The 12369-nt window shown below is 35.3% G+C and overlaps 1 protein-coding gene across 8 annotated transcripts in view; it reads left to right on the top strand.

The window, feature by feature from the left end:
• AMPH (amphiphysin) overlaps positions 1-12369 on the top strand; it is a 99274-nt gene that overhangs the window by 63672 nt on the left and 23233 nt on the right. For 6 of the 8 annotated variants that reach the window (XM_072412212.1, XM_072412215.1, XM_072412214.1 and 3 more), the window contains exons 7-11: positions 2159-2244; positions 3172-3247; positions 5877-5959; positions 7646-7787; positions 9090-9107. In XM_072412212.1, the coding sequence (XP_072268313.1) occupies positions 2159-2244; positions 3172-3247; positions 5877-5959; positions 7646-7787; positions 9090-9107 (405 nt within the window). The remainder of the gene's footprint in view (positions 1-2158; positions 2245-3171; positions 3248-5876; positions 5960-7645; positions 7788-9089; positions 9108-12369) is intronic. The other 2 variants (XM_072412213.1, XM_072412218.1) reach the window with 1 other exon arrangement.

Below are 12369 nucleotides of genomic sequence, written 5' to 3'. Positions count from 1 at the left end.
CAGCAGTGAGTGACAGGTAGCAGACACTGACAAAGTTTTTTTAGCAGCCCTTTTTTAATTAATAAAAAGTGTGGGGTAGTGTTGGGTGTAGGGTAGGGTGTATAAAAAGAAGCAAATTAATGAATTGCTTGAGATTATTCATTTGCATGGAAAATGCAAGATAAATTTGCATTTTCAATATACACAGTGAAAATTCAAATTTATCTGTGCATTTTCCATGCAAAGGAATAATCTCAAGCAATTTTAACGCCAAAGTAAACACCACTTTTTTTTTAATGATCGGCAAGTGTGCTGTGCATATAGTATTGTTCTTTCGTGTTTTTTATACAATAAATACGTTTTGTGCAGTGTGCATAAGAATCTTCTCCTGTTTTTTTTCAAACTATAGTACGGCCCCCCGACAGTCTGAGGGACCGTGAACCGGCCCCCTGTTTAAAAAGTTTGAGGACCCCTGCTTTAGAGGTTCTTGAACCATATGTACATTTATCCAAATGTAGTTTATAAATGTTATTTCTACTTGCATAAATAACAATATAGCTGTAAAGTGTCACATAGCACCTGTATGGTCCATTATGGGTGTAGGTATACCCTTGACATCAGAGTCATTTTTGGAAAAGTGTAACCTTTTCATGTCATTAATAATATTCTATTTTCATTGTATTAGTTATTATTTCAAATGAATTATTCATTTTATATAATGATGGTTTAGAGCTTTAGAGTATAAAGCTGCTACTGGCTTATTTTTTTTAGAAACTACATTTAACAGTGGAGTCTGTAATGAGCTTCCATATTTGGAAGATGATGATTAATGACCCAAAATTACAATTTACAGGAAAATTAATGACCTGCGGCATAGCCAAGCCATGTGACAGCATGAGTATAGACAGTAAGTTAGGTCAATCTGTATGGTATTATGAGAGCCTAGTACTGAAAAGCAAAAAATGGTAGTTTTTTTCATTAAACTGCCAATAAATATTGTACAATGGAGTCAATGCATTATTGCTGTGCCTCTATAACATTCTTGGTAAAACTAATTCCCCTAGTGATAACGAATGCTAAATGCATACTCGTCCCCTTCTTTAGAGGTTCCTTCACCTTATTTATAAGTATTGTATGTAAAAACTTTTTCTAGCTGCATAAATATCAATATAGTCAGAAAGTCACTGTTTCAAAGTTACATTGCCATTGCATGGTCTGCTATTGTATATCCTTTACAATAAATTTAGTTATCGAAATGTGCATACAAATCTATTGATGTCATCAATGATAGTCCATTATTCATTTATTGGTAATTCATTCAATATAGGCATTCATTTTATAAAATAATATTTTTTCTATACAATCAATATAATTTTTGAATAAACTGCATTGAAATATATAGATTGATAGTGGAGTATGACTGTTTTGTTTTGGCACATGATGATTTATGACACAAATTATAAAAGAAAGCGACTGGCCCGAGGCATAGCCAAGATGTGCTGAAATCAGATCTGTGGGGGTAGCCAGCAGGTTCCACCACTACAGCAGGATGGGCGGCACGTTGGCTCAGAGGTTAGCACTTTGGCCTTTGCTGCACTAGGTCCCCCTAGGTTTGAATATCAGCCCGGACACCATCTGTGTGAAGTTTGAAGGTTCTCCCCATTTTTGCACAGATTTCCTCTAAGTACTTCAGTTCCCTCCCACATGCAGTTAGGTTATTTCGCTTCCCCCAAAATTGACCTTAGACTGTATTAAAGTCATATGACTAAGGTAGGGACATTAGATTGTGGGCCCCTTTGGGGGCTGCATTATATGTTAGTGCTATAAAAATACTGTGTAATAATAATTATCCAAGGCCAGTCACTCAGCTTAAGGAGGGAGAGAAGCAGTGGGTTGTTCTTTATAACAGGAAACTTGTGCACAGAATCAAGCTTTCACACTCGATTACTGCATAGATCTTAAAGAAATAAACACCAAAATACAAGTAAGTTTACACACACCTTTTCTATGTTGGTAAACATTGTCTTATCCCTGAGTTTAGTTTTAAATTGCGGAATGGAGTATTAGTGTTCACAGTTATTCTCTGGCTATCGGAATGATCTTTGAATTATTTAACATGTGTAATTTAAAAGTTAACGTGGCTGTTTTGTGTATAAGTGCATTTTCATGCTTATTTTAGGCAGAAGAGGAGTTTCAAAAGGCACAAAAAGTTTTTGAAGATTTTAATACAGACTTACAAGAGGAGTTGCCTTCACTATGGTCCAGGTACTGGGCTACAATACTAGAATAAACGTATTTGAATAATGCAATTTAACATGAAATATCATTATTTAATGCTTTTGTAGATAACTTAAAACGAGGAATTAATTTTACAGAAAAAAATAGAATATTATTTATAAAGGCCATTTCAGACTTGTGGTTTACTGCAGCATTCTACAAAAAACTCAACCATGCTCTCTATCTCTCTAATTCAACCTAATAGAGTGGTTGCTTCCCACACTGGAGGGACATTGTAAATGTGCATCTCAAATTATGTGCATACACAGCATTAGGAGGTTTTAAGATGGGAGACATGATAAAAAAAATCAACTATATCTTTGTCTCATGTTTATTGTATACCATTTTTTAAAGATTTATTTTATGTGTATTTGAATAAATGAAGGGTTTAATGCATTCAGTTGGGTGTTTTTAAATTTGTGTTATTCAAGTGTCATGCAAGTAGTGGTACCCTTAAAATCCCTTAAGGTATTGAGTTCTCTATATGTACATTTATTTTTGGGTTGGGGTTCCTATAGTGAAAGTATTCTTAAGGAATATTCATAAGAAATGACCTGAAGTTTTAATAGGAACAGACTCCATTACCCTATACCTACCTTCAATAGGGACAATATATAACATAGGTAAACATATATTAGATTATTTCATAAAGGTATGTTGTAGTCTCTTTATCATCAGTAATTTAGCAGACAACCATGTATTAAACCAAAGCTGGACACTTTTGTATTCAGAACATTGCAGAGTTAGACCACTGAAAAATAATATTCTTAATAAGTGCAAACTACGGCTGACGCATCGACGGAGTTTATCTCTTGAGTTCTGACAGCTTCCTTCTAATATTTTTTTAATGGTATAACATACTCATAAAATATACAATAACCATATTTGTTTTCTTTTATGCTAATTATTATCCAGGCGAATTGGTTTCTATGTCAACACTTTCAAAAACATATCTGGCCTGGAGGCAAAGTTTCACAAGGAAATCACAGGGGTAAGTAATATATTGTTGGAATATTCAAATGTAGCATTTTCATTTAAATGTTTGTATGCACTTTAGTAGCTTGCGATTTGATGGTAATGGCTTTAGAGATACAGATACAGATATTAATACAGATAATATACCTAAAATGTAATAATATATTTAGAGTGTGTTTATGGAAATTTGTAGGCAAGAAAAGAAAATTAATTCCCTGTGTTCTCTATTTTTAACTTAATACAAATAAAAAACCTAAATATTAGTATTATGTTATCATTATGTGATTATTTTTGAACACTGGCAAAAACCATAAACTTTAGTCAAATGAATATTTTTTTCATGTGGCTAAGAATGTTTAATAATTCCAAGCTTTTGAAATGCTTGGCTCCGTCTTCATTCATTAACAGCTGATGTGTCAGTGATCTAGACTTATGTTGCAAAACTTTCAGACTCAATTTAATCAGAAGCATGATGAAATGCAGGTGCTATAAAAGTCATTTTCATTATATTCTTTGATTGATGTGAGGTAACATCAATGAGCTGACTCAATTTTGTGCATCACATTTTGATCTACTGTAATGTGTCAAAACACAATGTAAGACATAGTAATACCATAAAGTAATAAAACAAAGTTTCAAACTGCACTGTAATATTATAAACACATAGAAGTGTTACTAAACATTATTTGTGCTGTGTTACGTATAATATACCCATAAAGGCTGTGAAATGATTGGCGACTTTACTTTCCCTCATCGCCAAACATTCCCTCTGGATTTATAGTGTTTAGCTTGGAAACAATTGAATTTCTTCAGCCTTGTAACTCTGTCTACAAGCATGAAAGTCATTGCAGGATTGTTTGGATTTATTTGTAAACTGCCAACTTTTAAAATCTCCTATGCCTGTACATTCTGGAGTCTTATGGAAATAATGAGAAAAATATTTCTCCCTGGAGAACGATTTGCTTGATTTTAAAATAACTGCTTGTGTTACTTGCTTATTTTTTGAGGAGCTGGCATTTTGGCATTGCTTTCAAATCTGTTCGTTATTTGAACACATACATTATAGGGAGCAGAAACGCTGCATATTTATCGCTTAACTTGATTCAATTCTCCCAGCTGTGCCATATTTACACAGTGCATGTATAAGAAAAATAAATGCTGCATTATTTTTTATTGCTTCCCTCTGCCGAAAAAAAAATCAGCAACACTTCTTTTGTAGTGAATTATGATGGTACTAGGACATGAAAATTAAAGGAAACAAACTGAATGAAAAATGAAACGGTCATAAATCTACATACTAAAGCGAAATTTTCTTCTTTTTTTTTTTCCATTATAATCAAAAGCAACATGTACACCAGGGTGCTATACTATACCATCATTATGGTGGAATCTACTAAGGTTCCACAGGAAGTAAAGTTTAAAACAATGCATGAGAATATTCACTTTATTGTAGTGGTGTATTTAAAGCCACATGAAATATAATTTGAAAGACCTTTCAATACCAACATGCTAAAAACCCCTTTTAGGGAGACCAGTTTTACCAGTTTATTATACCTTTGTTTGAAATCCAATATCTCACTTGTTTTAGTCTCTTCAAATAAATGTAGCTGTTTTTTTTCAGGACAAAGAGTGCTTTTTAAAACCCTTAGTAATATTTATATTTTGAAGGGAAAACAAGTTAAAAGCATTTTCAAAAGGTATATTCGATTTTAACCAGGTGGACCTATATTTTAGTACAAATAAATAAATATAAATATATATATTTATATATATATATATATATATATATATATATATATATATATATATATATGGAAATTGTCCAATGATTAAATGTGTTCCTAAGGCAGCCATCTAAGACTGAATTCTTCTTACTTAGGAAAACTTCCCCCTATTTCTAGTTGTGTCTATAGGACAGAAAATTAAGGTAATTTTCCCCAATGGAATACAAAAGAAAATACCTTATGGGTTTTAAATTATTTTATTCGAAACCCAAAAGTGTTTTGCCAATAGATGTGTTTTAACTTTCAGACATATTTTTTTTTATTCTGTCTATATATTGTATAGCCAAAAGCAATCACCATCTGGATAGAAAGTAGGGGTAAGGGGCACATCACTCCTTTGCCAACAGGGGTGTTGCTGTAACATGCCCTAATTAATTTTAAATAGAATCCAATGCACATGTACTGAAGGCACTGTACAATAACACACACTAATACACCCAAATTTGTTGTGTGTTATCAAAAAGGTGCATTGTCAGTCAGTTCTTTTAAATAGACTGCCCCAATAAAATGCACATTGATACACAAATGTATGCATATTAATGCAGCACATCAGGACTATAAAGAATAAATAGGCCTTAAATCTTCACAATGAGGACACAGTCAGCAAAACAACATGACAGCTCTGACACTTCCCTACTAAAATAAATGTTTTTATTGCTGTCTGTGCCCTTGTTGTATATATTTTTTCTCCTCACATATTTCAAGTAGCAAGAAGTGAGGGAAACCTTCCTAACAAGAATAGAGAGAGAAAGCTCCAAGAACTTGAAGTAGGTGCTACAATATGCTCAGCATAATGACAGCTCTCATTCTCAGTATATTGTTTCTTGAAGGCTAATACATTGTTTTCCTCTTTGTTGGCAGCTGTGTCACAAACTGTTTGAGGTTATGACAAAATTAGGAGAGCAGCATGCTGATAAAGCGTTTACTATTCAAGGAGCACCAAGGTGGGTACATTTTCAAAAAAAATTGAATTGAATTAAAGAAATGGTGTTTTGTAAAAAGATGATATTGTATATCAATTTTCAGTCCACTTTCAGTCCTAAATTGGTAATCAAATGGCTGTCTGGTTATGTATTAGTACCACGGTTACTTAGATATTTCAGACCTAAATATTTGAAATAAATAATATATACAGTGATATACCACTGCTTTTCGGCTTTTGATCTTATGTAACTTGACTGTGATCAAAATCTTATTTGGGATATCACAATCCACCCAGTGATAATATTGGTTAACATTCTGTTTTTAGTGTTTAGGAATCCTTTATAAAATCATTATAGGAGTTTTAAATAATAAAAAATATGATAAACACAAGATAAACATAAATGACAAAAAGTTAACATTTGACAAAGAAACTTCAAATTGGCGTGTAATTAGATGGAATTTTATGTACTGTTTAAGACACTATTTTGGGGCTTTTTGAAAACCACTGAACCTCAATGTGCAGTAATGAAATAGAAAATACTATAACACATGTTCCCATGTTAGATTCATGGTGACTGCTGTTGTGGAAATATTCGTTTAGGAATTTAAAAATATGAAAAATTTCCATGAATGGAGAAGATAGATTATCATGGGAGAACATGGGTGATGCCGCATACCTGCAGTAAATCTGGGTAAATCCAGGATTAAAAACATTTGCCAATTAAAAGCAAATGATTTATAAGGAACCCAAGTTCACCAGATATAGTGTATCTTTTTCAGTCTTGAAGAAATATAATACATCAGGCCCATAGTATCCAATAAAAGGAAGCAGACTGCTGTTCTCACTGTATCTATTTTGGTGCAGAGTGCTGCTACAAGTTCCTGCAGTAAATCTGGGTAAATCCAGGATTAAAAACATTTGCCAATTAAAAGCAAATGATTTATAAGGAACCCAAGTTCACCAGATATAGTGTATCTTTTTCAGTCTTGAAGAAATATAATACATCAGGCCCATAGTATCCAATAAAAGGAAGCAGACTGCTGTTCTCACTGTATCTATTTTGGTGCAGAGTGCTGCTACAAAGTTTCTGCTGTTTATTGGAAACTGCCCTATTCAATATAATAAGGAGCCTTGTGATAGTGTCCCTGTAACGTATATTTGATGGACTTTAGCATGGAAAAAGTTATTTCTGGATAGCAATAGCATTCACTGATTGGATTCACTTCTTGCTTGCAATTGCTGTTTAACACAAAATAATTTTGTTTCTTTAATGTTGCCACAGAAAAAGATGGTGAGTGGATTGCCATACCTGAATATAAAAGCATTGTTTAGCTTTGCTTTTCATGTATGATTGAACATCAAATTCTCAATCATGCAGAATAACACATGTAGATTAGTGTGTGCACAGTAGTATCTAGGATTTAAAGTGTCAATATTTTAACTAGTAACTAGTATGACATACTTTTGACAGTCAGGGGACCCACAATAATGAATTTACTTATTTTGGGAAAAAAACACAGTTGCTACAACCCCCCAGATTTGCTCCCCTTTTTATTATGGAATAACAAAATGCCCGCTAATAGAATGTATAATTTCTGCTCTACTAAGTGTGTAAAACTGAAAACAATTAAGAGACTACATGGTACAATTACCAATTGGATATATCTCTGACCAATCCTACTTTTTACCTTTCTTTATATGTTAGTGATTCTGGACCCCTGCGCATTGCAAAGACTCCGTCACCACCTGAAGAGGTTTCACAGATCCCCAGTCCATTAGCAAGTCCAAACCATACATTGGCTCCTGTGTCATCTCCGGCACCAGCAAGACCCAAATCTCCATCACAGGTATGTTCCCTGGAGTTCTATTTGTTCAGGAAAACTTAGAAGTGAGTATTATTTAGGTTTACCAAAATGTAGTAGCTACATTTTGTAACTAAAATGTGTTGCTAAAATGTGGGCTGTAGTAGCTCCCCATAATTATTATTATACAGTATTTATATAGCGCCATCATATTACGCAGCGCTGTACAAAGCTCATAGTCATATCACCGGAGTACCCGGAGGAAACCCACACAGACACGGGGAGAACCTGCAAACTCCATGCAGATAATGTCCTGGCTGGGGATCGAACCTGGGACCTAGCGCTGCAAAGGCTGGAGTGCTAACCCCTGAGCCACCGTGCTGCCCATTATGTACACTGTTGTTGTTTTCTCATTAGGGGATCCTAAATTATATAGCAAACAATGTAAACTAGTTGAATGTCTGATTCCTTGCACACCTGATTTTATTCATTGTTAAAACAAAATATCTCTCTTTTGCAAAGGCAAACCTTGTTCTAGGATTGGGAAGAATCAGCTTGTAGCTAGAATGCTGTTTTTTTAAAGGACTTTTTAAAATTGATTTACTAAAAGAATAGGCTATTTTCATTTAATTTTTACCTATTTTACACCTAATTGTTATAAACAAACTTGTTAGGTGAATATTATCTTCCACTTCTTCCACAATAAAACAAACCATTTTTTTCTCTTTAAAAAAGAGATGTTTAATTTTTTTGAAGGAGTACAATTTGGAGCCAGTACTTTGGGGCTGGTACAGAAAGGGATGGTCCTTTGCACAGAGCATCCAGACACAGAAGAGGCTAGTATGCTAAAAGGTTACATTTACAAAGGGAGAGATAGCTTTAGGGTTACAGGAAGAATTAATGTTAGGGTTACAGCAAGGTTAGTCCTAGGGTTACAAGGTAGGTAATGTGGGGGATGCCCTAGGGCCAGAAGTTATAGTAATTGTAATAAACGTGTTTGTATCTGCACATTTCCTTATCACAACCATACCTAACTATTTAAATGTGGTCTTTCTGTGTAATTTAAAGTCTTGCTACTGAAATATATTCAAGGACATCCTTTATATGCAGCTGAAGTGAACAGAATATGTAGTATATCTTTATTTATACATGATTCCTCCTGAACAATGTGTGAATATAAGTCAACACATTGACCTCCATTGGGTTTGAGTATTTTTACATCTACCCTATTACCTTTCCCAATAATCCTACAAATGTAATGTGTTAATGTTGAAAGCTGCTATAAATCAGAAGTTTTTGAAGATTATTAAGTGATGTTAATGATTTTGCCTTTTTTCTCTACCCAAGATATCAGAGTTAGATTCGGTGAGTTTTATACTTTGGTGGATAAATGCTTATTATTTTCCATTCGCAGCTGGCTAGAGCTATTGCACTTCTTCCCCCTTCTTTATTTTTAAGCCTGCAAATATTTGCATTGCACTTTGCTTATTAGATGTCATTAAAGTAGAAAAAGAAATGCAAAGCACCAAAATAAATTGTTTTATTGCTGTATCAAGACTGATTACTGAAAAAATCCAATCTTAAAAAAAAAAGTGTGTAATATGTGCTGTTGTACCCTACTAGTAAAACATTAACAATACAGAAAGTGAAGGGAAATCTCTGTAACAGAGTCTCAGAATGTGTTAAAAATTAGAAAGGATTTTACATACTCATATGAGGAGACCAGGATAATAAGGGCAACATTTTGGCTTATCTGAGCCCTCACCTACCCTGGAAGTTAGGACATGGCCAAGGGGAAGGGCACACAATTAGGGGCAGAAACTGGTATCAAATGTGCAGGAATACAGATGGCAATACACTGTAAAAGCAACAGGTTCAGATATCAGCAGAGCAGGATACATGATCATTAAAAGTCAGTCAACAAAGTACCAAACCATAAGCAGAATCCATGTTTGGGGGTAAACAACACAGGTAGTGAGGTACAAAGCTGTCAAGAAAATCTTGGTTGTAAGTCCAGGACACAGATAGTAATGGAAGTGATTAGCAACCTTTGTCAGTCAAGCTAAATACAAAGGGCAGGTCAGACAGAAGCCAGGTTAGTAACAATCGGACACAAGGTTCAAAGGTATAGATTGTGGTCACATGAATACAGCTAAAAGACTAACTATTTAGCATTAGACTTATAAAGGACTCATGTCCTTGCATGTGCACTAACCCAGTGATGGGCATGGTGTTCCTGACAAAGGGTTTTTAATTCTACCCTACTCTATCTAAAACTAAGAAGAGTATTTTATTTACCCATACTATAGATAATTATCCCACCCATAATTGGGGGATTTGTGTGTTTAAGTGTAAGTCCTCACCAGACACCAGTCCCTCAATCTACCACCGCAGTCTTCACCTATAGCAAGCCCCCGCTCAGCCTCCGGAGACTGGTTGCGTCTCCCAGCACTCGGTTGCCCCCAGGACTTACTGTGCAAGGGATGGTGTGTGAGAATGGGCTGGCAGCAAGCCAGGGGGCCCACAGATAGCAGTACCAAGATTTCAACAGAGACAAGTCCAGAATACAGAGCAGAGGTCATACACAGAATATCTGTCCAAAGGTCGGTCCAGGCAGCATAAACCCACAAGATCAGAAACAGGCAGGGTCAGCAACAATAAATAAGACGAAAACACACTGGAGCACAGATTAGCCCAGCTATACACTACAACAGGCACTGGTGACTGGAAGCAAAGAGGCTATAAAGTCTCAGGAGGCAATAGCAGTGTAGGACTGAGTCAGGAGCTTATCAGCCTCTAGAATCCCCTTCAGCTGTGCACAGCCTAACAATGGATGCTGGGGATGCCATAAAATCCATCAGGCTGCACGGCTAAAAGCAGGGTCTGCTGCTATCTTGGTTTTCCTGGCTGCTGCAAATGACATTGCTGGACACAATAAACAGTGTTTTATACTGTGATGGCGCACAGCACGGAGTCGCGGGACATTGAGTTCTTGGGTGTAAATATCAACTTTTGTTGGGTTTCCACTTTTGTTTATAGATTAACCCCCCTAGCGGTAATCCCAAGTGTGACTCGGGGTGGCTTTTACTTGCAAAAATCGGTAATCCTGAGTCACACTCGGGGTAACTTTAAGAGCCCCCCTTACCTTTGCCCCACATTCCAGCGGCGATCCGATGGTCCTGCTGTGATGCCCGGGTGCCGGTCCGTCGGGGGCCGTGGCCGCGTGGGAAATTTAAAAGCAGATTACTGAGTAATCTGCTTTTAAATACCACCCGGGTCCCAGCCATGCCGCTGCTCGCATCAGCAGTGAGATGCCAAGCACAATGCAGGACTTCTGCATTGTACTTCACATCTCACTGCAGATGCCAGCAGCAATAGCAAATTCCGGGGGGTGGCTCTCTGAAGATGCAGAGCAGCAGCACGTGTGTGTGAGGCGGGCGGGACATCCCCACTCACATCACCCGGGAGGATGTGACATCTTCCGGGTGATGTGAGTGGTGATGTATTGGGGGTGTGTCTGGGAGGGAAATTTAAAAGCAGATTGTAATGTAATCTGCTTTTAAATGGTTTTTACGGTACAAAAACCCCACACAACATGAAATAAAAATAAAAGTACATTTTTAATTTTATATTTTTTTTTAAGATTACATTGTTGTCTAGTATTTCATTATTTTTTAAAATTATTTATAATTATGTATTATATTATAATTTATGATTATAATATAATAAATAAATATAATTATCATACCCGGGAGTTAATCCTAAGAATTACAGGCCCACACTGTAAACAAATTTCTATGCAAACAAATAGGATCACTTTTTGCATAAAAAAAACTGACAGAATTAGAACGCTAGGGGGGTTAATAGCTTTATATTATGTAAAATACAACATGAGATGGTGGTCTTCATTTCTTGCTTTGAAGACAGAATTTGTCACAAGAACAGATAAAGATTTCCCCTCACCTTGTAAATTTGTAATCCGTTAAGAGTTTTGGAATTCCTTTTCTTTTCTGATTCAGTGATAACAGCCAGCAGTGCAAATAGAGAAGCTGAATCTTCTTAGCAAGGACACAGCAACCAAAAGTTCTAAATCTTCCTTTCTCTGTCCAAAACTGAAAAAAGTAACAGATATACATTCTTTTTAAGTGAAATAAATTCTAAATGGCTGATTGTATTTCAGTATATATACTATTTATGTATCAGATATGCTTTAATTATATAATAAATTTCATGTGTTAGACCAGATAATACAATGGGTTAAGATATCATGTATGATCTGTTGTAGTGCAATGTTTTAGAGTATCCCATACTATTATGCTGATTAGTCTCTGCATCCATTTTTCTGTATAATCTGGGGTATTACTATTTATTATATTTCACAGTGATGTATATTTAAATATTATTAACAATAATATTACTTTAGTTTCACAGGCTTGAACATGCATGATAATGTCACTGTTACATTAAAAATTAAAAAATCCAAGGTGTATTGACTGTCACACTGAGGATAACCCTAGAGCTCCAAAGTACAGATCTAATATACAGGGATAAAGACTAAAAACCAAGCGCTTCAGGATGCATAAAATTTCCCTTTCTGATTTTAGTTCAGAAAACTCATCAGATGTAA

This window comes from Pyxicephalus adspersus, chromosome 5, assembly GCF_032062135.1.
Source record: "Pyxicephalus adspersus chromosome 5, UCB_Pads_2.0, whole genome shotgun sequence".
In the NCBI taxonomy this organism is placed as follows: domain Eukaryota; kingdom Metazoa; phylum Chordata; class Amphibia; order Anura; family Pyxicephalidae; genus Pyxicephalus; species Pyxicephalus adspersus.
Note: the sequence above shows the minus strand (reverse complement) of the source record. Positions and strands in the feature narration are given on the sequence as shown.